Source organism: Nerophis ophidion, linkage group LG05 (genome assembly GCF_033978795.1).
Source record: "Nerophis ophidion isolate RoL-2023_Sa linkage group LG05, RoL_Noph_v1.0, whole genome shotgun sequence".
Taxonomy (NCBI): Eukaryota; Metazoa; Chordata; class Actinopteri; order Syngnathiformes; family Syngnathidae; genus Nerophis; species Nerophis ophidion.
The window spans coordinates 69,154,135-69,180,799 of record NC_084615.1 but is presented as its reverse complement, the minus strand read 5'-3'; the positions used below and the strand labels follow the sequence as shown (position 1 = coordinate 69,180,799).

The 26,665-nt window shown below is 41.2% G+C and overlaps 1 protein-coding gene across 2 annotated transcripts in view; it reads right to left on the bottom strand.

Moving 5' to 3' along the window:
- Positions 1–11,367: 11,367 nt before the first annotated feature.
- Positions 11,368–26,665, bottom strand: part of stc2a (stanniocalcin 2a) — a 168,730-nt gene continuing 153,432 nt past the window's right edge. The window contains exons 1-4 of one of the 2 annotated variants that reach the window (XM_061901895.1): positions 20,235–20,535; positions 17,681–17,823; positions 15,398–15,609; positions 11,368–15,271 (exon numbers count right to left, since the gene is read on the bottom strand). In XM_061901895.1, coding sequence (XP_061757879.1) covers positions 14,911–15,271; positions 15,398–15,609; positions 17,681–17,823; positions 20,235–20,373 — 855 coding nt within the window. In that variant the 5' untranslated portion in view covers positions 20,374–20,535 and the 3' untranslated portion in view covers positions 11,368–14,910. Of the gene's footprint in view, positions 15,272–15,397; positions 15,610–17,680; positions 17,824–20,234; positions 20,536–26,665 lie in introns of those variants that run through there. The other variant, XM_061901896.1, reaches the window with a different exon arrangement.

Here is a 26,665-nt window from a genome sequence, read left to right as displayed (position 1 = left end):
GATGCCTTGATGCCTTGTGTGTGCCTGCAATAGCTCGTCAAACAATTATTTGGACTGGCAAGCTATTTGTACAAGATGTAGAGGGCGCTAGCGGTAGTGCCATCATTGTACGCCCTTATTATTGTTCATTGGGTGAACACCAGCGTACATTCGAGAGAATAATTACCCTCAAATTCTGCAAACTCCCAGGAAAATAGGGAGGGTTGGCAGGTGATCTACATCTTATATAAGGCTTTTAATTTTTGCGGCTCCAGACAGATTTTTTTGTGTGGTATTTTTGGTCCATTATGGCTATTTCAACATTTTGGGTTGCGTACACAACATAAACACGACAGAACAAATACCCAGATTCCCATGTATCCCTGCCTCTCTGGGCTACAATTTACAACCCCCCCCCCCCCGCCCCTCCAACCCCGCCCACCTCAACGGACGCACGGAGGGGTGGTAGGGGGGTTGGGTTGGTGGTAGCTGGGTGTATAATGTGCCCGAAATAGTCAGGGATACATTGGATTCTGGGTATTTGTTCTGTTCTGTTTATGTTGTGTTATAGTGCGGATGTTCTCCCGAAATGTGTTTGTCATTCTTGTTTGGTGTGGGTTCACAGTGTGGCGCATATTAGTAAGAGTGCTAAAGTTGTTTAAACGGCCACCCTCAGTGTGACCTGTATTGCTGTTGAATAAGGATGCCTTGTGTGTGCCTGCAATAGCCTCGTCAAACAATTCTTTGGACTGGCAAGCTATTTGTACAAGATGTAGAGGGCGCTAGCGGTAGTGCAATCATTGTACGCCCTTATTATTGTTCATTGGGTGAACACCAGCGTACATTCGAGAGAATAATTACCCTCAAATTCTGCAAACTCCCAGGAAAATAGGGAGGGTTGGCAGGTGATCTACATCTTATATAAGGCTTTTAATTTTTGCGGCTCCAGACAGATTTTTTTGTGTGGTATTTTTGGTCCATTATGGCTATTTCAACATTTTGGGTTGCGTACACAACATAAACACGACAGAACAAATACCCAGATTCCCATGTATCCCTGCCTCTCTGGGCTACAATTTACAACCCCCCCCCCCCCCCCGCCCCCCCAACCCCGCCCACCTCAACGGACGCACGGAGGGGTGGTAGGGGGGTTGGGTTGGTGGTAGCTGGGTGTATAATGTGCCCGAAATAGTCAGGGATACATTGGATTCTGGGTATTTGTTCTGTTCTGTTTATGTTGTGTTATAGTGCGGATGTTCTCCCGAAATGTGTTTGTCATTCTTGTTTGGTGTGGGTTCACAGTGTGGCGCATATTAGTAAGAGTGCTAAAGTTGTTTAAACGGCCACCCTCAGTGTGACCTGTATTGCTGTTGAATAAGGATGCCTTGTGTGTGCCTGCAATAGCCTCGTCAAACAATTCTTTGGACTGGCAAGCTATTTGTACAAGATGTAGAGGGCGCTAGCGGTAGTGCAATCATTGTACGCCCTTATTATTGTTCATTGGGTGAACACCAGCGTACATTCGAGAGAATAATTACTCTCAAATTCTGCAAACTCCCAGGAAAATAGGGAGGGTTGGCAGGTGATCTACAACTTATATAAGGCTTTTAATTTTTGCGGCTCCAGACAGATTTTTTTGTGTGGTATTTTCGGTCCAATATGGCTATTTCAACATTTTGGGTTGCGTACACAACATAAACACGACAGAACAAATACCCAGAATCCCATGTATCCTTGACTCTTCCGGGCTACAATTTAAACCCCCCCCCCCCAACCCTGCCCACATCAACCGACGCACGGGGGGTTGGGTTGGTGGTAGCTGGGTGTATAATGTGCCCAAAAGAGTCAGGGATACATTGGATTCTGGGTATTTGTCTGTTGTGTTTATGTTGTGTTATAGTGCGGATGTTCTCCCGAAATGTGTTTGTCATTCTTTTTTGGTGTGGGTTCACAGTGTGGCGCATATTAGTAAGACTGCTAAAGTTGTTTAAAAGGCCACCCTCAGTGTGACCTGTATTGCTGTTGAATAAGGATGCTTTGATGCCTTGTGTGTGCCTGCAATAGCCTCGTCAAACAATTCTTTGGACTGGCAACCTATTTATACAAGATGTAGAGGGCGCTAGTGGTAGTGCCATCATTGTACGCCCTTATTATTGTTCATTGGGTGAACACCAGCGTAGATTCGAGAGAATAATTACTCTCAAATTCTGCAAACTCCCAGGAAAATAGGGAGGGTTGGCAGGTGTGACGCTGTCAAGCGGCGTTCATATAAAACTTGCGGGCCGCGTGTCTGAGACCCCTGGTTTATACATAACAAAAAGCAAAAAAAACTATGTATGCAGTATTATTTCATTATAAATTTCCAAAGAGTTATGTGGCTCCCATTGTTTTCTTTACTTTGTGAAACGGGTCAAAATGGCTCTTTGAGTGGTAAAGGTTGCCGACCCCTGCACCAGATAATGAACTAGCACTGAAGGAGGGAACAAAGTGCAACCAAACAGAACTAATTAACAATAAGAACAGAAATTAAAATGTGCAAACAGGAAAACTACCAAAACAAGAGGACCTGGACAGGAAATGATGCCTAACAAAACAAAAATAAAGAACAAAGTCCAAACTGTTATGTGGGATCATGAAGTATTTCACTACATGTGCGTTTGTTGTTTGTACATGAATCCATCCATCCATCCATTTTCTACCGCTTATTCCCTTTGGGCTTGCAGGGGGCGCTGGTGCCTATCTCAGCTACAATCGGGCGTAAGGCGGGGTACACCCTGGACAGCTGTTTGTTTACATGCTTTTTTAATTTCTCTTTGCTATTTGGGCTTATTGGACCCTAATTAGAATAAAAACTAAAAATCCTCTTTCAATATGATGTACTTAGTCCATAAGTACACAAACGTGTACTTCATGTGTTGTGACATGCAAATTTTTATTTTTACACTTTTTTTTTTTCAAACTCCATTGAATGTTAAACTCTTCTGACATCACCAGATAGCACTATAAGTGTACATATGTCGGCATAAGACCCCAATTCAGTAGTGCACACCATTTTGGAAATAAGAGCTAAAAGGTGCTGTCCACGCATGTGGCCACTAAGGCCTTTATTTAAATGAGCTGTAAGCAACCTGTATGCCAAGAAGGCGCAAACTTTCCAATGTCACGTCATGATGTAAACCACACATTTAATGATAGCGATTTGACTAGCTAACATTACCTATCATTAAATGTATATTCTATCACAGTACGCATACCACTAGTGGTCTATCTAGTGGTACACCGAAAAAAAACCTTTATTAGGTGCAACCAGTTTTATTTGATTCGTAATTTAAGTACGGTGTTTTACTTTCCTGTGTTCAAACACACTGTTACTGTTTAAACTGTGTGTAATGTTACAGTCGCCAAACATATTACATATACTCAAGGGCGCAGAATTGGGTAGGGACGCTAGGGACACGTCCCTACCAATATCCAGCCGCTACTGGGCGCTACTGGGCGGCATAGCTCGGTTGGTAGAGTGGCCGCGCCAGCAACTTAAAGGGTTGCAGGTTCGATTCCCGCTTCCGCCATCCTAGTCACTGCCGTTGTGTCCTTGGGCAAGACACTTTACCCACCTGCTCCCAGTGCCACTCAAACTGGTTTAAATGTAACTTAGATATTGGGTTTCACTATGTAAAGTGCTTTGAGTCATTAGAGAAAAGCGCTATATAAATATAATTCACTTCACTTCACTACTGTGTAGTCACTATCAATACAACCGCTCCCCGTAATGTTTAGTCAATGATTATGGCACAGAAAGGGTTAAATGTCGGTCTCCGCTAGAAGTACTGCCTCTAACCTAAATATCGCTCCCTGATTGGTTGCCGCGTTCATGCTAACTTACGTGTGATTGGCTGTCCCCGCTGTCACTCTTCACTGTGGAAAAAAACAGTTTCACCTATCCAGACGTTAGCTCCAAATTAGCACTGCATCTCGTCTTTTCCTCCGCTTTTTTTCCAGGTGAAAGTCAATGCTCACACCCCTCTACCATTGTTAACCCTCCTCGTAGGTGAAAGTTAACCTTAAACATGTGAATTCAACTACTTTAGTCCGTTTTTTTAACATCGTAAAATCATCAGCTGTCTTTTTCTACGGACTGCAACAGTCCGTTGTCATGGATACATGACAACAACTTCCATTCATACCAGTCATACGGGCCTGAGGCGGAGTGATAGCCTGCGCTGGGATAAGGCTTTAGAATAGTAGCCGTGCTCAATATTTAAACCACGGCCCCCCGCGACCCCTAAAGGGAATAAGCGGTAGAAAATGGATGGATGGATGGATGGTTAACAGCCAATCAGATCGCCGGATTTCACCTTTCCGTTTAATTTTTTTTAGTTTCATGTAACATATTTACAGTACAAAAGCAGCAGTAGAAAGAAGTAGATGAAGGGAAAAATTGTGAGTGATTTAAACACAAGTTGGGGAAAAGATTATTACAGTTCATTTATGTTTATTTACAATGTTGTATTGCATAAATGTATTTCTGATGTTGTTGATGGACAGTAGGCTATGTTAATTGACAGTATGATGCACAGTTGCACTACAGCCCTACACTAAAGACGAAAGATGGGAACTCTTCGAAGTCTTCTCCTTTGCTTTCATTTTAGTTACTTTACCGTATAACATCTGTATGACGTGAAATTATGATTGCTAATGTAAAAAAAAAAAAAAAAAAAAGTAAACTTTCAGAGTGCTGCCTTGGAGCACTTTTGTGTCCCCACCAATCTCAAAATCAAACCTACTCCCTTGCATATACTTGTCCAATAAAACCACTGCCTTGTTTTTAGTGAATTCTTAGGCCTACTACGCTACTGTATTTTAATGTTGGTTATTATGATGCTACTTGAAACGCCACATGTTTTCTGTGGTGGGACACAGTAGAAAACTGTCTGAGAACCACTGTGGTTGTAAGAACATATGTGACTACAAGTTGTTAGTTGCTTCTCTGGACGGCTTTTGTGTGTGTGCACGCGCCCCCTGTGTGTACGTGTGGACGAGACAGCGGTGAGTGGCAAGCTTTGTTGCAAACATGCGCTTTAAGGTAGAGTTTTAGTGGGATTTTAAGGCCCATGTGTTAATGATGTAAAGTTAAATTCAGGGTTAAAGTAAAATATAAACACAAAAGCTAGCAATAACAATAGCTTTTATAATACCTCTAAATTAAACCTTGGACTCCAAAGGTTCAATTTGGTTCAATTCAGTTCAGTTTCTGTTTATTTCGAACATGCGTACAATACAAATATAATGTATTGCATCGCATACAGTATTTCCAGTTGTTTCCATACAGAAAGTCCGAAAAGGAGTAGGAAGAAGCAGAGCTTATTTAATCCTACCCCTTTTCATATCATAGCAGTTTTATCCCATTTCTTTGTTCTTTTTTTGCAACATAACAGTGAATAAAAAAATTATAAATGACTTAATATACCATAAGTAAGTACAAACAATTAAATACATAAATAATTACACCAAAAAATGTGTTTTCTTTTACCCTTTCATTATTTACTTCATCTATTTGTATTTGTGTCTGATTTTCCCTTCGACTGTTACCAAATAGCATTATTTTAGTTTTGTTTGGATTCAAAGATTGTCCGTCCAACCATATTTTTGATTTGTTTATGTATTATGTTATTATGTAGGTTGTGAGTTCAAACCCTGGTCGAGTCATACCAAACACTAAAAAATGGGAGCCATTGCCTCCCTGCTTGACACTCAGCATCAAGGGTTGGAATTGGGGGTCAGATCACCATAATTGATTCCCGGGCGCGGCACCGCTGCTGCTCACTGCTCCCCTCACCTCCCAGGGGGTGATCAAAAGTCATGGGTCAAATGCAGAGAATAATTTCGCCACACCTAGTGTGTGTGTGTGTGACAATCATTGGTACTTTGACTTTAACTTAACTTTCTTGACAGAAATATCAGAGAAATGTCACCACTTAGTGGTCGTTTTGTATCACTGCACCCTCAGCAATTACATGAAGCATTGACATGGAAGAGTCCCAGTGGTACAGCAGAAGCTGTATGGTATATTATGACTAGTAATGTGGTGCCTTGTCTCTTCCCTGTCACACCGTTTAGGGACAAAAAACAACCAGGATTTGTATGGCAGATTCCCATTTTTAGCCATCGTGAACGTGAGCTTAGCTGACCTACATTTGATCTAGAATGAGCTCAAACTTTGTCGCACGTCTCACTATACAACGTGACATAATGTGGTCCCTTCTAAAAAAGTGACACTGCGAGCTCACCCCGGAGCTGATGATGTCAATGTTTGGACCTTTAAATAGGCAGGATATTTCCAGTGCCTGAAACTTTAAACACACTGGTCAGATGAGAAGGGGGTGTCTTTTAACCTGTGTGCACACCTGAGACTCTTTCTACTGACCTGCTGCAGACTCGGCACTGAAACATTTGCAGCATTATGTTCCACTTAAATATGCCAACAAATCCCGCATATACGAATAAATATACATATACATTCAGGGGTGTAGCACCAAATTCTGGGAACCTTATACTTAAGCACCCATTCCACCCTGAACCCAATGGAGCCGCCTCATATACACACACTTGGTTTGTTTATATAATAATAACTTAGATTTCTACCGCGCTTTTCTAAACACTCAAAGCGCTCACAGAAAAGTGGGACTCAACATTCATTCACACCTGGTGGTGGTAAGCTACATCAGCAGCCACAGCTGCCCTGGGGTAGTCTGACAGAAGCGTGGCTGCCAGTTAGCGCCTACGGCCCCTCCGACCACCACCTATCATTCATTCATCATTCATTCACCAGTGTGAGCGGCACAGGGGGAAAAGGGTGAAGTGTCCTGCCCAAGGACACAACGGCAGCAATTTTTTGGATGTCAATAGGTGGGAACCGAACCTGCAACCCTCAGGTTTCTGGCCAGCTCTTCCCACTAAGCCATGCCGCCCCAATATATGTACTAAAAATGGATTTGGTTGAAACCAGCTTTTTAAAATACATGTCAACACCTTGATTAGGTTTTTGACTTTTTTAAAGATGAGATAAATGTACAAACCCCGGAAATTGTGTTAGATGTAAATATAAACGGAATACAATGATTTACTAATCATTTTCAACCCATATTCAGTTGAATATGCTACAAAGACAACATATTTGATGTTCAAACTGATAAACATTTTTTTTTGTGTGCAAATAATCATTAACTTTAGAATGTGATGCCAGCAACACGTGACAAAGAAGTTGGGAAAGGTGGCAATAAATACTGATAAAGTTGAGGAATGCTCATCAAACACTTATTTGGAACATCCCACAGGTATGCAGGCTAATTGGGAACAGTTGGGTGCACTTTGGCTAACTCTGTGGTAAATTTTAAATGTGCTTTATAAATAAAGTTGATTTGATTTGATTTGATTTGAGTTGATGATTGGGTATAAAAGCAGCCTCCATTAAATGCTAAGTACTTCACAAACAAGGATGGGGTGAGGGTCACCACTTTGTAAGCAAATTGTCGAACAGTTTTAGAACAACATTTCTCAGCGAGCTATTGCAAGGAATTTTGGGATTTTACCATCTACGGTCCGTAAAATCATCAAAAGGTTCAGAGAATCTGGAGAAATCACTGCACGTAAGCGATGATATTACGGACTGTTGATCCCTCAGGCGGTACTGCATCAAAAACAGACATCAGTGTGTAAAGGATATCACCACATGGGCTCAGGAACACTTCATAAAACCACTGTCAGTAACTACAGTTGGTTGCTACATCTGTAAGTGCAAGTTAAAACTCTACTATGCAAAGCCAAACCCATTTATCAACAATATCCTGAAACGCTGGCGGCTTGGCTGGCCCCAAACTCATCTAAGATGGACTGATGCAAGGTGGAAAGGTGTTCTGTGGTCTGACGAGTCCTCATTTCAAATTATATTTGGAAACAGAGGACGTGGTGTCCTCCGGAACAAAGAGGAAAAAAACATCCGGATTGTTATAGGCGTGGAGTTCAAAAGCCAGTATCTGTGATGGTATGGGGGTGTATTAGTGCCCAAGGCATGGGTAACTTACACATCTGTGAAGGCACCATTAATGCTGAAAGGTCCATACAGGTTTTGGAGCAACATATGTTGTCATCCAAGCAACGTTATCATGGACGCCCCTGCTTATTTCAGCAAGACAATGCCAAGCCACGTGTTACAACAGGGTGGTTTCGCAGTAAAAGAGTGCGGGTACTTTCCTGGCCCACCTGCAGTCAAGACCTGTCCCCCATCGAAAATGTGAAGCCTAAAATACGACAGCGGTGACGCCGGACTGTTGAACGATTGAAGCTCTACATAAAACAAGAATGTGAAAGAATTTCACTTTCAAAGCTTCAACAATTAGTTTCCTCAGTTTCCAAACGTTTATTGAGTGTTGTTAAAATAAAAAGTGATGTAACACAGTGGTGAACATGCCCTTTCCCAACTACTTTGGCACGTGTTGCAGCCAGAAAATTCGGAGTTAATTATTTTATGCAAAAAAAATGAAGTTTATGAGTTTGAACATCAAATATGTTGTCTTTGTAGTGCATTCAACTGAATATGCGTTGAAAAGGATTTGCAAATCATTGTATTCCGTTTATATTTACATCTAACACAATTTTGAAATTCATATGGAAACGGGGTTTGTATGATATAAACGCTCCCTAATAATTAGTTGGTTTCTTTTTTTGTTTCTTACAAACTAGTGTCAACAAATTAAATAATAAGTAGCCAGTATGTGAATATAAATAAGCATCAACCCTGTCACTATTCACCTAAAGATAATTACAAATCTGTCAAGTTTTACTATACTTCACAGTGTGAAGTAGAGATTGGTTTACGCACAAATAGGATTGTCATCAGTGGTAATACGAATAATAATAAAGCATTATTATTATTGTTTTATTATTAATGAATCACCTCAGAGTTAAGCTTCCCCCTGCTTTTGAAACTTAGTGACGTCTCTGTTTGTAATATATATATATATATATATGATCTGATATATTTATGAACAGTCAATTCAAAATAAAATAAACTTTTAATAATTAATTATCAAGATTTAACGACTGAGATATATATATATATATATATATATACATATATATATATATATATAAAATATATATATGTAAAACAAGCAACACTGGAGCCTAATATGACGTGAAGAAAATATGATCTGATATATTTATGAACAGTCAATTCAAAATAAAATAAACTTTTAATAATTAATTATCAAGATTTAACGACTGAGATATATATACGTTTTACGTTCAAGAATTTACAATCAGAATTCAGCTGGCTTGTTGCCAACGCTGTTTGCATTCTGCCGGAGGCCTTCTGACCAAACATTAGCAGCGGCTGTGCAGTTCAACGAACTGAGGACATTCAGTTAACACACAGTTGTGATAGACCAGGGGTAGGGAACCTATGGCTCTAGAGCCAGATGTGGCTCTTTTAATGACTGCACCTGGCTCTCAGATAAATCTTAGCTGACATTGCTTAACACGATAAGTAATGAATAATTTTGCTGGTAATCACAGTGTCAAAAATAACGTTCAAAATATAAAACACTCTCATGCATTTTTATCCATCCATCCATCCAGTTTCTACCGCACCTGTTCAAGAAGTCGCAGTAATGGTGAGAAGTATTTTGTTTATTGTTGGTTAGCCTCAGAATAACAATGATATTAAAATGAAAAAGACTTATCATACTCTAGACATGTTGGTATTTCATAAAAATGGACGCATGTAGTTGTATTCAGTGTTAAAAAAAAAAATGTATGTATGGCTCTCACGGAAATACTTTAAAAAATATTTGGCTTGTATGGCTCTCTCAGCCAAAAAGCTTCCCGACCCCTGTGATAGACGATCAGATCACAAGTTGTAGACAGTAGCCTATTTAGGTAGCTTTACGTTGAACGTGACTGTGATTGGATACTCACTTGTCACTCCTAAGTATCCAATCACCAGTTGTGATTTATGAAAGCAGAAAGTGGCACCGGAGCCATAAACAAGTGTCTCTGAGGGAAGCCACGCAGCTGCAGGAGGACACAAGCTCCGCTCATGTTTACGGTAAGAGCCGACTTATTACCACCATTTTCGCTTGACCGCTGTGTTCCATATTGAAGCTTCACCTTCGGGAATTTTAAACAAGTGTTGCGATCTGCTGCTCAGATCTTCACATATTTGTTTTTTCATTTTCAGTCTGACCCGTTTATTTCCTGTTTTTGTCCATCACTATGGTTACACATCAGTTCACCTGCTGCTCACGCCCCGCACACCTGCCATAGATAATCACCGTCACTTTATAAGCCGTCCTCTTTTGTTTGTTCAGCCTGGGTTCATGATTTGCTTTTCACGCAACAAGTTACGCCTGCACTCTATTTCGTATGTATATTCTCGCTAAGCTTTTCACGCTAGCCATTCATTGTTCATTCCAGTTCTCATGCTGAAGTTTTTGTTTTACTGTTTTATGTGCCTACGTGCCAGTTTATTTCTCATTGTTATATATCCTAGCTTTTATGCTAGCGTCCTTTGTTTGTTTTATTCTAGTAGCTCTAGCATTTTTGTTATATAGCTCTTTTTGTTATTTAAATAAATTGTAAATATCTTACCTTTGCTGTGTTCAATTTCGACGCATCCTCGAGGGAATCGAACCCGGCATCACAATGCAAAACAGACGTAACAAGGAAACACCGGCTGTGTTTGTGTTGCAAAAGGCGGCTGCAATACACCGCTTCCCACTTACAGCTTTCTTCTTTGACGACTCCATTATTAATTGAACAAATTGGAAAATATTCAGCAACACAAATGTCCAGAATACTGTGTAATTATGCGATTAAAGCAGACTACTTTTAGCTTGTGTCGGGCTGGAAAAAAATGTCCGCTACAACCGGTGACGTCAAACGCACGCGTCATCATACCGCGACGTTTTCAACACGATACAACGCGCGGAATTAAAAATTGCAATTTAGTAAACTAAAAAGGCCGTATTGGCATGTGTTGCAATGTTAATATTTCATAGTTAATATTTCATCATTGATATATAAACTATCAGACTGCGTGGTCGGTAGTAGTGGGTTTCAGTAGGCCTTTAAGAGAGAGTGTATTTTGTCTTAGACATTCTTTATTAGCTTCAAACAACCTTATTATTGAACTTTCCCAGCTAAATTTACTTTATTATAACATGTATCACATATTTTGCATAACTTACATATTCAAATGGCAGAAACATCTTCCAACTTCACAAAAGCCCCACAGTGGCCCTGTGCTTGGGGGCACAATATTTCAACGTACCCCCCCCCCCCCCCCCACTGCATACATTTACACAAAGACTCATGATTTACTGTACAAAATAAAGATACAAATATTTTAATGATTAAGAGATACATCTGGTGCAAGCCCACAAACACTCCTTGGATCATAAGCTTGAATGTGAGAACATTTGATGGGTTATGTATCGCACTGATATTACAAGGAACACAGTTTATTGTCTAAAAAGAAAGGCCACTAAAGTATTACAAAGAAAGTCACATTACACATATACAGTACATTTTCAATAAAATATAGCTTATGTCTTATGATGGGATGCCACTGGAATCCCAACCGCCACCAAAAACAAAACAAACAAAAAAACAGCTTCTAAATCACTTGCAGGGACAGGTTAGATATTCTATGACATTGAAATATGTGACGATTGTGTTTTGCTCACTTATTAGTGCTTCACTTCCACCACGTAAGCATTTAACTGGCCTTAAAGTGTTGACCTGAAGGAAGAATCCCATAAAATAAGATCTGTCTCTCTACTTCTTCCTACACAGGCCTGGTGTTGCAGGCTCTTGGCTGAAGCCCAGAGGAACTCTCTGGTGGCCTCTGTAAATATAACATTTAGAATAACAGTACCCCATATGTGGGCTTAACCCAGTTCCTGGGTCCTTGCTGCTTTGCCTGCAGTTCAAAGACACAAAGAGAGGCCTTCCCTTAACCTTGGTGAGGAACTAGTTTAAAAATGTGCAATGGAGGATCTACAGTGGTGCAAAAAAGTAATTATCAGCCACCGATTGTGCAAGTTCTCCCACTTAAAATGATGATGGAGGTCTGTAATTTTCATCATAGGTACACTTCAACTGTGAGAGACAGAATGTGAAAAAAAAAATCCAGGAATTCACATTGTAGGAATTTTAAAGAATTTATTTGTAAATTATGGTGGAAAATAAGTATTTGGTCAACCATTCAAAGCTCTCACTGATTGGCCCAAAATCTCACGATACATGGCCCCATTCATTCTTTCCTTAACACGGATCAATCGTCCTGTCCGCTTAGCAGAAAAACAGCCCCAAAGCATGATGTTTCCACCCCCATGCTTCACAGTAGGTGTGGTGTTCTTGGGATGCAACTCAGTATTCTTCTTCCTCCAAACACGACGAGTTGAGTTTGTACCAAAAAGTTCTATTTTGGTTTCATCTGACCACATGACATTCTCCCAATCCTCTGCTGTATCATCCATGTATCCATTTTGGTATAAACTCAACTCCTTGGCGGTATAGCTCGGTTGGTAGAGCGGCTGTGCCAGCAACTTGAGGGTTGCAGGTTCGATACCCGCTTCAGCCATCCTAGTCACTGCCGTTGTGTCCTTGGGCAAGACACTTTACCCACCTGCTCCCAGTGCCACCCACACTGGTTTAAATGTAAAAATTAGATATTGGGTTTCACTATGTAAAGCGCTTTGAGTCACTAGAGAAAAAAGCGCTATATATAAAAATGTAAAAAATAAAATATATAATTCAGAGTTGCATCCCAAGAGCACTATACCTACTGTGAAGCATGGGGGTGGAAACATCATGCTTTGGGGCTGTTTTTCTGCCAAGGGGACAGGACGATTGATCCGTGTTAAGGAAAGAATGAATGGGGCCATGTATCGTGAGATTTTGAGCCAAAACCTCCTTCCATCAGTGAGAGCTTTGAATGGATGACCAAATACTTATTTTCCACCATCATTTACAAATAAATTCTTTAAAATTCCTACAATGTGAATTCCTGGATTTTTTTTTTTACATTCTGTCTCTCACAGTTGAAGTGTACCTATGATGAAAATTACAGACCTCTGTCATCATTTTAAGTGGGAGAACTTGCACAATCGGTGGCTGACTAAATACTTTTTTTTTTACCCGACTGTATGTCAAGCCAAAAAGGGCCACATAGCTCAACCTAACCCTTAGAGCAATGAGCACACACACAGAATTTAGTAGTGGATAAAGAGGAGAGGGGTTGCTCAAATGTAGAAAAAATATGTGTCGGGGATGATTTCCTCTCTTTACTTTCAGCAGTCCCAAATAAAAAGCTAACAAAGTGCATTAGCAAAGATTGTTTGTGGCTCATAAAAACAGAACATTCACTGATTCTTTGTAAAGAATAAGTTTAGACCCCATTGTGTGTACACATAGAAACTTCTATGTCCGGTTCAGAGAAAGACATACAGTAACTATTTCTGTTTAGCTTACCCTTCAATACTATCCTCCATCAATTAGCAGTTTGAGTGAATTCATAATACGTCATTCCTTCAGGGCAGTGGTTCTCAAATGGGGGTTTGCGTACCCCTGGGGGGTACTTGAAGGTATGCCAAGGGGTACGTGAGATTTTTTTTTTTTTAAATATTCTAAAAATAGCAACCATTCAAAAATTCTTTATAGATGTATTTATTGAATAATACTTCAACAAAATATGAATGTAAGTTCATAAACTGTGAAAAAAAAATGCAACAATGCAAGATTCAGTGTTGACAGCTCGATTTTTTGTGGACATGTTCCATAAATATTGATGTTTAAGATTTCTTATTTTGTGAATAAATGTTTAGAATTAAGTTCATGAATTCAGATGGATCTCTATTACAATCCCCAAAGAGGGCACTTTAAGTTGATGATTACTTCTATGTGTAGAAATTTTTATTTATAATTGAATCGCTTATTTATTTTTCAAAAAGTTTTAGTTATTTTTATATCTTTTTTCCCAAATAATTCAAGAAAGACCACTACATATTAGCAATATTTTGCACTGTTATACAATTTAATAAATCATAAACTGATGACATAGTGCTGTATTTTACTTTTTTATCTCTTTTTTTTCCACCAAATATGCTTTGCTCCGATTAGGGGGTACTTGAATTAAAAAAAAAAAAGTTCACAGGGGGTACATCACTGAAAAAAGGTTGAGAACCACTGCTTTAGGGGCTCATTTTTCGACTAACATCTGTTGTGGCATCATGGCTATTATACGCTATTGTTATTATTATGTGCCAGAACTGGACTTCGGACCTGTACAATTTGTATTTCACTATCAAGTATCTACACATTACAATACACACTCGCACTCGGACACGACAAATGGTGTATGTTACATATCTACATAACGAGTGATGGGTGCAATACTGTGAGGACAACAACAGCACGGCTTATACTAGTACAAACATACTACCATCGCTATTGTGTTTTTTTTAACTATATTTATACATGTTCATATAAATATAGTTTTTTTTTCTATGTACATTTTGATATTTCAGATATAAAGAATGTAATAAATAATACAAATATAGTCAAATCTTACAGTAAGTATGATTAGAGAAATATTAGAGTCAAAATAGTCTTAATAATGATAACAATCACTATTCATGTAGAAAGAGGCCTACAGTCAGGCGTGACAAGACTGCACATGCTATGCCACAATTACCCTGCAAGTTCACCATGTAGGACTGCTGGAATGACTGGAAAGGGTGAAAAGAGCCCAGGAAAGAGGTTTGGTGCCTTCTGCTGTGTGTGTGTGTGATCATGTGAAAATGTCCATTAGTCTACAAGTGTGCTTTTCAAAAGGTGTCGGGGTTATCAGTGTTGTAATCTCCTGCATTTTCACCTCCGGATGTCGGTGACCTGGGGGTCTTCCTGCTCAGCCGCCACTGCATCTGCTGCACCCTGGCGCCGCGACCCGTGGTTGCGGCCGCGCTGGTGGGCGTGGAAAGCCACCTTGCCGCCCTTGTCCCCGTGCCGCGGGGGGCGTGCGTGCTCCGGCTGAGGTGGGTGCGGGAGCAAAGAGCGGCGCTGTTCGGCGGCGGCGGCACTGGGCGGGGGCGGCGTCAGTGAGGAGCAGAGGCTGAGGCTGTCGCACAAAGCTCCCCAGTTCTGCTCGCACTGGAGCCGGACGCTGCGGGTTAATGCCTCCTTCACTTCCTCTCCGCAGCCCAGCAGAATATTCACTAGCTCCACATAAGGACTGGGCAGACAGAAGCCAATAAATCAAATGATGTTTGCCCAAATAAAGGTGGAACACTTTGACTAAACAAGGAAGAATGGTAAAGGGTAAGCAAACAGATAAAAGTTGAGGCTATTTTTCACTTACCCTTTAGGGAAAAGATCTTGGAAATGGATCATCTCCACCATGACACCCACATTCTCCTTTGCAGCTGAGCAAAGGTTGTGTTTAACATAACACTCTCTCTGCAGCTGGAACACCATCTCCTTAATGGACACACACTTCCTACTGATGCAGCTGAACTTATGTCGAAGCCCATGGGCCATACATTTCAGAGCGTCTTTGATGAAGGATTTCCCCTGTGCACAGACGTATAATTAGGTGAACATAAAAGCAGACAAACAGTAATTTAGCATCAGTATATTGCAGCTTTTTAAGACGCGGGGCTGATTGCACCATCTTTATGTACACGTTAGACTTTCAACCTATCTTCGCACTTTGGGGACATTCAAAAGTACAAACCCCGTTTCCATATGAGTTGACAAATTGTGTTAGATGTAAATATAAACGGAATACAATGATTTGCTAATCCTTTTCCATATTCAATTGAATGCACTACAAAGACAAGATATTTGATGTTCAAACTCATAAACTTCATTTATTTTTGCAAATAATAATTAATTTAGAATTTCATGGCTGCAACACGTGCCAAAGTAGTTGGGAAAGGGCATGTTCACCACTGTGTTACATCACCTTTTCTTTTAACAGCACTCAATTAACGTTTGGGAACTGAAAAAACTAATTGTTGAACCTTTGAAAGTGGAATTCCTTACCATTATTGCTTGATGTACAGCTTAAGTTGTTCAACAGTCAGGGGTCTTGTTGTCGTATTTTACGCTTCATAATGCGCCAAACATTTTTGATGGGAGACATGTCTGGACTGCAGGCGGGCCAGAAAAGTACCCGCATTCTTTTACTACGAAACCACGCTGTTGTAACACGTGGCTTGGCATTGTTTTGCTGAAATAAGCAGGGGCGTCCATGATAACGTTGCTTGGATGACAATATATGTTGCTCCAACACCTGTATGTACCTTTCAGCATTAATGGTGCCTTCACAGATGTGTAAGTTACCCATGCCATGGGCACTAATACACCCCCATACCATCACAGATGCTGGCTTTTGAACCTTGTGCCTATAACAATCCGGATGGTTATTTTTCTCTTTGTTCCAGAGGACACCAAGTCCACAGTTTCCAAATATAATTTGAAATGTGGACTCGTCAGACCACAGGACACTTTTCCACTTTGCATCAGTCCATCTTAGATGAGCTCGGGCCCAGCCAAGCCGGCGGCGTTCTTTGGTGTTGTTGATAAATGGCTTTCGCTTTGCATAGTAGAGTTTTAACTTGCACTTACAGATGTAACTGTAGTTACTGACAGTGGTTTTATGAAGTGTTCCTGAGCTTATGTGGTGATATCCTTTACACACTGATGTCGGTTTTTGACGCAGTACCGCCTGAGGGATCAAATATCCGTAATATCATCGCTTACGTGCAGTGATTTCTCCAGATTCTCTGAACCTTTTGATGATTTTACGGACCGTAGACGGGAAAATCCCTAAATTCCTTATAATAGCTCGTTGAGAAATGTTGTACTAAAACTGTTCGACAATTTGCTTACAAAGTGGTGACCCTCGCCCCATCCTTGTTTGTGAAAGACTGAGCATTTTTTGGGAAGCTGCTTTTATACCCAATCATGGCACCCACCTGTTCCCAATTAGCCTGCACACCTGTGGGATGTTCCAAATAAGTTTTTGATGAGCATTCCTGAACTTTATCAGTATTTATTGCTACCTTTTCCAACTTCTTTGTCACGTGTTGCTGGCATCAAATTCTAAAGTTAATGATTATTTGCACAAAAAAAAATGTTTATCAGTTTGAACATCAAATATGTTGTCTTTGTAACATATTCAACTGAATATGGGTTGGAAATGATTTACAAGTCATTGTATTCCGTTTATATTTACATCTAACACAATTTCCCAACTCATATGGAAATGGAGTTTGTATATACAAATGAGTGTGCAGGATTTCAAATGATTGCAACAGATGGTGCTATAGTCCTACATTATAAAGTCAGAATAGCCCGTCGAAAGGAAGATGAAAGTAATTTCCAGAAAATAACCCAATTGTGACATTTTTTTGTAACGTTTGGAAAGTTGGCTGCAGTTACAGTTGCATGTTGGATTTTGGCAAGCCGGTTGGAGACCCTAGCTGTACAGTCCATCAACCCATGTGCACGTGTACAAAAACTAATATGCAGTAACGGAAATAAACAAATCTGTTCACGGAGGAGTCTGCGGCAGAGAGTCAGTGAAAAGGAATGTTGCCCGCTGGTTATGATATTTTTGCAAACCCTCTCGTAATACCTGCGAGTCAAATTTGCCAGCGTTATGCAGGAACGTCATGCAGATCTCCTGCAGCCCTCGTATCTCGCAGGAATTGTTCTCGAAGCACTCGAACACGCCGCAGCCGACGTCTCCTGCGCTCACCAGGCAGTGCTGGATCTCGGCTGTGGAAAGGGTAGAACATGGTTAAAGCGAGGAGGCGGCCACGCATTACTGCAACATGCAAGGCAGACCAGACCGCGATGCTCGGTACTTTTGCACTGACTTGCGGTCAAATAAACAAGCGGGGATAGTTTTTACTACATCCTTGAAGACTGGGATGGTGCATTGCAGATACATCGTCGTCTATTAAGTTAGGAATCTAGAGAGCTCTTGTTACTATTGCCTGGTTGTAAACAAGTACCAGGCAGTAAGAAAATCGACCACTGGCTGCCACATTACTGTCTCCTGCAGTTATGAATGAATGGCAGGCGCAAACCACAGACATTGCTGTTGGATGTGAAATTGCCACGAGTCGACAATTTCACATTTTGACAGCTTGCGTGATAGGATTGGCAGTTAGAAAATCACACCTGTTGGACCCGAGTAAAATGTCACACTGGGGGTGCGGGGGGAGTCGAAGCTGATGAATGAATGTCGCGACTTCTGTATTTTTAAACCTCTTCAGGTGCAAAGCGCAGCTCGAGCACTCGTCCGGTTTGTCGGCCCCGGACTTAAGCGCGCCGTCAGCAGTGCTTGTTTTGGCATTGCAAGAATGTGCTCGGATGGTACCAGCTTGGCCGCGGCGTGCATTGAGTTACACGCTGCTGACACTAAACCTGCCTCGGAGTTGGCCGATTCTACGCGGGGACTGTTTAGCCTCTAATAATTGGATTTGAAGCAGAGGAGCACGTTTCAGCAACTAAGCAATGATTAGACTGACTGAAAAAAAAACTCCCCAGCGCTAACATTACATGAAATTGTTGCACATTCCAACTTGTTTTCTTTTTACAGACAGAGACACACAAAGAGGGACCGATTTCCTTCGGCTAATGGTGTCCAAACTTTATTAACTTAAGAATCCTAAGAATGCGACCGACAAATGGATATTTCTCAATATTTTTCACATTTTGCAAAAGGCTAATTTGTGCCTTTTGTTTGTCTGATTTCTACAAAGCGCCGGGCATGCAGTAATGAAAAGAAAAAACTGCAGCCGCAAATGGCCCCGGGGCCACACTTTTGTCACCCCCCCCTGCCTTAGGTCAGTGGTTCTCAAATGGGGGTTCGCGTACCCCTGGGGGTACTTAAAGGTATCCCAAGGGGTACCTGAGATTTTTTTTTTCATATTCTAAAAATAGCAACAAATCAATTCAATGCAGTAATCAAAACAAAAAACTGTTCTCAAATGGGGGTACGCGTACCCCTGGGGGTACTTAAAGGTATCCCAAGGGGTACCTGAGATTTTTTTTTTTTTATATTCTAAAAATAGCAACAATTCAATTCAATGCAGTAATCAAAACAAAAAACTGCAGCCGCAAATGGCCCCGGGGCCACACTTTTGTCACCCCCCCCCCCCCCCCCCCCCCTGCCTTAGGTCAGTGGTTCTCAAATGGGGGTACGCGTACCCCTGGGGGTACTTGAAGGTATGCCAAGGGGTACCTGAGATTTTTTTTTTTATATATTCTAAAAATAGCAACAATTCAATTCAATGCAGTAATCGAAACAAAAAACTGCAGCCGCAAATGGCCCCGGGGCCACACTTTTGTCACCCCCCCCCATGCCTTAGGTCAGTGGTTCTCAAATGTTGGTACGCGTACCCCTGGTGGTACTTAAAGGTATCCCAAGGGGTACCTGAGATTTTTTTTTTTTAAATACTCTAAAAATAGCAACAATTCAATTCAATAATACTTCAACAAAATATGAATGTAAGTTCATAAACTTTGAAAAGAAATGCAATAATGCAATATTCAGTGTTGACAGCTAGATTTTTTTTGTGGACATGTTCCATAAATATTGATGTTAAAGATTTCTTTTTTTGTGAAGAAATGTTGAGAATGAAGTTCATGAATAAGATGGATCTCTATTACAATCCCCAAAGAGGGCACTTTAAGTTGATGATTACTTCTATGTGTAGAAATTTTTATTTATAATTGAATCACTTGTTTATTTTTCAACAAGTTTTTAGTTATTTTTTTACCTTTTTTTTCCAACTAGTTCAAGAACGACCACTACAAATGAGCAATATTTTGCACTGTTATACCATTTAGTAAATCAGAAACAGATGACATAGTGCTGTATTTTACTTCTTTTTTCAACCAAAAATGCTTTGCTCTAAATAGGGGGTACTTGATTTAAAAAAAAATGTTCACATCACTGAAAAAAAGGTTGAGAACCACTGCCTATTATTAGTTTACTAACATATAGCATTTCTGTCCAATATTAGTTACAAGATATCGCCTTTCTATACAGGTTGAGCCATTCAGACTGACGTGACTTTTTACACGCATGCACTAATTCTCCACCCCCCCCGCAGTGCACACTTTGCACACCCCCACGCAGATCCATGCATGTGCAGCGACGATCCTATGTTGCTTACCCGTGTTCTGCAGGGACAGGCGTCCTTTATGGATGACGGGCTTCTCCGGCGGAGTGTCGTAAATGTCGATATTATCCGAGCCCATGACTTGCTCCAGTAGGGATAGAACCAGCAGCGCCACGACCACTTTAAACAACATCGCGTCTGCGCCCGTGGGGTGTGCGTGCGTGTAACGTGCGGATGCAGCGTGGAGCTTCACCTTGGAGCGGGGAACCGCTTGGATGCGGCCCGGTGTGGAAGTAACTGCATGCGGCGCCGTGGATGCTGCCTATATTGCTCTGAGTCCCGGGTGTCAATTTGGATGAAGGAGTTAAGCAGGTGTTGTCGCTCGCCGCCTCTCCGCCAATCAGAGACGCGGGCATCCACGTCCAAGGCTTCAAGGGGGCGTGGCTAGGGAAAGTTACCCATTTTGCCATAAAAACTGTGGCGTGGTGTGAAATAAATATTCACGAGGAACTGGGCACGTGGGGGCTTTTGGACGACCGAGTGGGGTTTGGAACACTGTCAGTGCAAAATAAATACAACCTTATATGACTTGGTGGGAATGCTGTTGTGGCAAACACAATGTTTTTTTTGTTTTTTTTTGGCCTAATAATTCTTCAACAATATAAGATTTAATGTTTTTTTTAATAATTAAAAACTAAATTCAGATATGTAATTCGATATTACGGCGTCTTCAGTAATGCGGACGTTGTACCGATCTGTCGTGGTGAAGAAGGAGCTGAGCCGGAAGGCAAAACTCTCAATTTACCGGTCGATCTACGTTCCCATCCTCACCTATGGTCATGAGCTTTGGGTCATGACCGAAAGGATAAGATCACGGGTACAAGCGGCTGAAATGAGTTTCCTCCGCCGTGTGGCGGGGCTCTCCCTTAGAGATAGGGTGAGAAGCTCTGCCATCCGGGAGGAACTCAAAGTAAAGCCGCTGCTCCTCCACATCGATAGGAGCCAGATGAGGTGGTTCGGGCATCTGGTCAGGATGCCACGCGAACGCCTCCCGAGGGAGGTGTTTAGGGCACGTCCAACCGGTAGGAGGCCACGGGGAAGACCCAGGACACGTTGGGAAGACTATGTCTCCCGGCTGGCCTGGGAACGCCTCGGGATCTCCCGGGAAGAGCTAGACGAAGTGGCTGGGGAGAGGGAAGTCTGGGCTTCCCTGCTTAGGCTGCTGCCCCCGCGACCCGACCTCGGATAAGCGGAAGAAGATGGATGGATGGATGGATGGAATTCGATATTACACTAATGTTCCTTTTCACCCATAAAAAGCACAGCTAACATGATGTTTTTTTTCAGATGGTTTAGTACGGAGGTCGCCAACCTGCGGCTCTTTTAGCGCCACTCTAGTGGCTCCCTGGAGCTTTAAATTACTTTTTTTTATATGAAAATGGAAAAGATGCTGGAAAAAAATATAAATTCCTGTTTTAAAGCCCTACTGAAATGAGATTTTCTTATTTAAACGGGGATAGCAGGTCCATTCTATGTGTCATACTTGATAATTTCGCGATGTTGCCATATTTTTGCTGAAAGGATTTAGTAGAGAACATCACCGATAAAGTTCGCAACTTTTGGTGCTGATAAAAAAAGCTTTGTCTTTACCGGAAGTCGCAGACGATGATGTCACAAGGGGGAGGGCTCCTCACGTCCTCACATTGTTTATAATGGGTGCCTCCGGCAGCAAGAGCTATTCGGACCGAGAAAACGACAATTTCCCCATTAATTTGAGCGAGGATGAAAGAATAATGGATGATGATATTGATAGCGAAGGACTAGAAAAAAAAAAAAAAGGCAATTGCATTGGGACGGATTCAGATGTTTTTAGACACATTTACTAGGATAATTCTGGGAAATCCCTTATCTTTCTATTGTGTTGCTAGTGTTTTAGTAAGATTAAATAGTAGCTGATAGTCAGAGGGGTGTGTCCATGGGTGTTTTGAGGCCAGTGTCTGAGGGAAGTCGACGGGAGATACCAGGACGGCGCAAACTCCACAGATCTCCGGTAAGAGGCGACTTTTTAACACAATTTTCTCACCGAAACCTGCCGGTTGACAAGTGGTCGGGAACCATGTTCGTTTGACCGCTCTGATCATAGTAAAGCTTCACCTCCGGGAATTTTAAACAAGGAATCACCGTGTGTTTGTGTGGCTAAAGCCTAAAGCTTCCCAACTCCATCTTTCTACTTTGACTTCTCCATTATTAATTGAACAAATTGCAAAAGATTCAGCAACACAGATGGCCAGAATACCGTTTAATTGCGCGATGAAAAGAGACGACTTTTAGCCGCAAATAGTGCTGCGCGAATATTTCCTGACAGTCCGAGACGTCACGCGCACGCGTCATCATTCCCTGAGGTTTTCAACAAGAAACTCCGCGGGAGATTTAAAATTGCAATTTAGTAAACTAAACCGGCCGTATTAGCATGTGTTGCAATGTTAATATTTCATCATTGATATATAAACTATCAGACTGCGTGGTTGGTAGTAGTGGGTTTCAGTAGGCCTTTAATATTGTTTCTGTAAGAGAGCAAACGTGACACAAACTTGTTATGATCCACTGCCCGGATCATAGCATATTCTGGTTTTGTTCTCTTTTGGTATTATGTTCTGCTGATGTTTACCTTTGTTCCTGGTGGCACTTCCTGTTTGTTCTGTTACTATAGTCACGCATTAGTGTCACCTGAATCCTGTTTTGACTCACACCTGTTTGTATTTACTGTCCTTATTTAAGCCTGCCTTTTCCGTTCACTCGTCCTCGCTTCCTAATGTGATATTTGCTGGGCATGGTGTTGCGGGTCGTTCTCTCGAAATACAGTTCGGGCTTGGACACAGCGTAGGGTAAGAAATATAGATTTATTTAAACTAAAAACAGACTAACAACAGACAAACTGGCACGAGGCACAAAAGGCAAAACCAACAGAACTAGCATGGGAGCTAGAAAGAACCATAAGCATAGCGTGGAAGCTAGCAAATACAAAAGCAGGTTTACCAGAATCAGGAATCAGCGTCGTCACTTGTTACGTGTAACAAAACTAGGAAGCGAGGACGAGTGAACGGAAAAGGCAGGCTTAAATAAGGACAGTATTTACAAACAGGTGTGAGTCAAAAACAAGAGGCAGGTGACACTAATGCGTGACTATAGTAACAGTACAAACAGGAAGTGCCACCAGGAACTAAGGTAAACATCAGCAGAACAAAATACCAAAACGGAAGAAAACAAGAATATGCAATGATCTGGGCAGCGGATCATAACACAAACCTTTCTAATTGTTAGAAATCCCACTGTTTATGTAGGATTTACTCTCCCAACGGCGTGGCGGAGTTGGGAGAGTGGCTGTGCAAGCAACCTGAGGGTTCCTGGTTCAATCCCCACATTCTACCATGAATTGATTTACGTGGACCCGACAAGTTAAAAAATATTATTCATGTGTTACCATTTAGTGGTCAATTGCACGGAATATGTACTGAACTGTGCAATCTACTAATAAAAGTTTCAATCAATCAAAGTCATACCCATTGTGTCCTTGAGCAAAACACTTTACCCTTGCTCCTGAGGGTTTCTGGTTAGCTGGCAGCTCCCGCTATCAGTGTGTGAATGGGTGAATGTGGAAATAGTGTCAAAGCGCTTTGACTTCCTTAAAAAAGGTAGAAAAGTGCTATACAAGTATAACTCATTTACCATTTATATGAAACATGCTTTACTGATTTGGCGAGCGTCACTTTTTCCTACTAATTTCGGCGGTCCTTGAAAACACAGTAGTTTGTTTTAATATACCACTTTCTCCGACGCTGCCAGAGTAAGACATGTTTTCATGCCTCTCTGTGTTTGTCCACCAAACGTTTCATGCTGTGCGTGAATGCACAACGGTGAGTTTTGTTGATGTTATTGACTTGTGTGGAGTGCTAATCGGGCATATTGATGCTAACATGCTATTTATGCTAGCTGTATGTACATATTGCATCATTATGCCTCATTTGTAGGTATATTTGAGCTCATTAAATTTTTTTCTGTCCGCGACGTGTTTTATGCCACTCTGTCTTTGTCTCATTTTGTCCACCAAATGTTATATGCTGTGCGTGAATGCACAAAGGTGAGCTTTGTTGATGTTATTGACTTGTGTGGAGTGCTAATCAGGCATATTTGGTCACTGCATGACTGCAAGCTAATCGATGCAAACATGCTATTTAGGCTAGCTGTATGTACGTATTGCATCATTATGTCTTGTTTGCAGGTATATTTGGGCTCATTTAATTTGCTTATGTCCTCTGTGTATTTAATTATCTGTATGTAATATTAGCTGCATTTCTGACAGTTGTTTGTGTGACATGTCGTTATAGTAGACCACAGCAAACATTACCGAGCTTGTAAAGATTGTAATAAATCCATTAGAAGAAGACAGCCTGCTGTTTCCTTTAAAGTGGAACATTATCACCAGACTATGTAAGCGTCAATATATACCTTGATGTTGCAGAAAAAAGAACATATATTTTTTTTAACCGATTTCCGAACTCTAAATGGGTGAATTTTGGCGAATTAAACGCCTTTCTATTATTTGCTCTCGGAGCGATGATGTCACAACATGACGTCACCTAGGTAGTCAACCGCCATTTTCTCAAACACATCACATGCAGCAAGTCAAATCAACTCTGTAATTTTCAGTTTTTTCGACTGTTTTCCGGTACCTTGGAGACATCATGCCTCGTCGGTGTGTTGTCGGAGGGTTTAACAACACGATCAGGGACGGATTCAAGTTGTCTTACGTAGAATGTGCATCGATTAGAACGGCATATTAATCGATGCTAACATGCTATTTAGGCTAGCTGTATGTACATATTGCATCGTTATGCCTCATTTGTAGCTATATTTGCATCCAGCCTTTCCCTCCATCCTCATTTAATGGCAAACAAACACTTACCAATCGACGGATTTAAGTTGCTCCAGTGTCAAGAGATGCCAAAGTCCCTCGTTTGGTCCGCACATTTTACCGGCGATGCTACGACAGACATGGCACAGAGATGAATGGATACCCTGCGACACTCAAAGCAGATGCATTTCCAACGATAAAGGCAACGAAATCACAAAGGTGAGTTTTGTTGATGTTATTGACTTATGTGATAATCAGACATATTTGGTCGGCGGCATGACTGCCAGCTAATCGATCGTTAAGTCTGCACATTTTACCGGCGATGCTAAGGCAGACATGGTCGAATAGCGTCAATCGCTATTCGCTCAATAGCTTCAGTTTCTTCTGCAATTTCGTTTTCGCTATCTGCCTCCATACTCCAACCATCCGTTTCAATACATGCGTAATCTGTTGAATCGCTTAAGCCGCTGAAATCCGAGTCTGAATCCGAGCTAATGTCGCTATATCTTGCTGTGCTATCTGCCTGGATAGCATGTATATCACTGGATGACGTCACAGAAAAAATGGACAGTGGCTTCACAGATAGCGAAAATCAGGCACTTTAAAGCCTTTTTTCGGGATATTCTATGATGGGTGAAATTTTGAAAAAAACTTTGAAAAATAACATAAGCCACTGGGAACTGATTTTTATTGGTTTTAACCCTTCTGAAATATTGATAATGGTCTCCTTTAACATGAACACACACATGTATAACTTTGGCCATTAAAAGCCAGTCATTTCCAGGAGTTATCGCACCGTCTGAAAAGCATCCATTTTACTAATGTTTTCTAGTGTTACAAAAATGTGTAGAATAAATATTACATTTCAACATTTCTGTCAACGAAGATTTGCGTTAACCTGCGAAACAGTCATTTTGATAGTTAATAGCTAATATAAACGCTTACACCATGTGTTGCCTTCATTATAAGACTTTTATAAGGCTTTTAATTTTTTTGCAGCTCCAGAAGGATTTTTTTTTTGTATTTTTGGTCCAATATGGCTCTTTCAACATTTTGGGTTGCCGAACCCCTGGTTTACCATATATTGACCCATATATGTGGCTGTGGATCTGTGGCTCCACAGCCACATATCCACTTTTAACCACTAATATCACAGTCAAAATGAAAGCTTGTTCCCATCGGCACCATAAACTGTTAATAATGTTTAGACAAAAGTGTATATTATATCAATCAATCAATGTTTACTTATATAGCCCTAAATCACTAGTGTCTCAAAGGGCTGCACAAACCACTACGACATCCTCGGTAGGCCCACATAAGGGCAAGGAAAACTCACACCCAGTGGGACGTCGGTGACAATGATGACTATGAGAACCTTGGAGAGGAGGAAAGCAATGGATGTCGAGCGGGTCTAACATGATACTGTGAAAGTTCAATCTATAATGGATCCAACACAGTCGCGAGAGTCCAGTCCAAAGCGGATCCAACACAGCAGCGAGAGTCCCGTTCACAGCGGAGCCAGCAGGAAACCATCCCAAGCGGAGGCGGATCAGCAGCGCAGAGATGTCCCCAG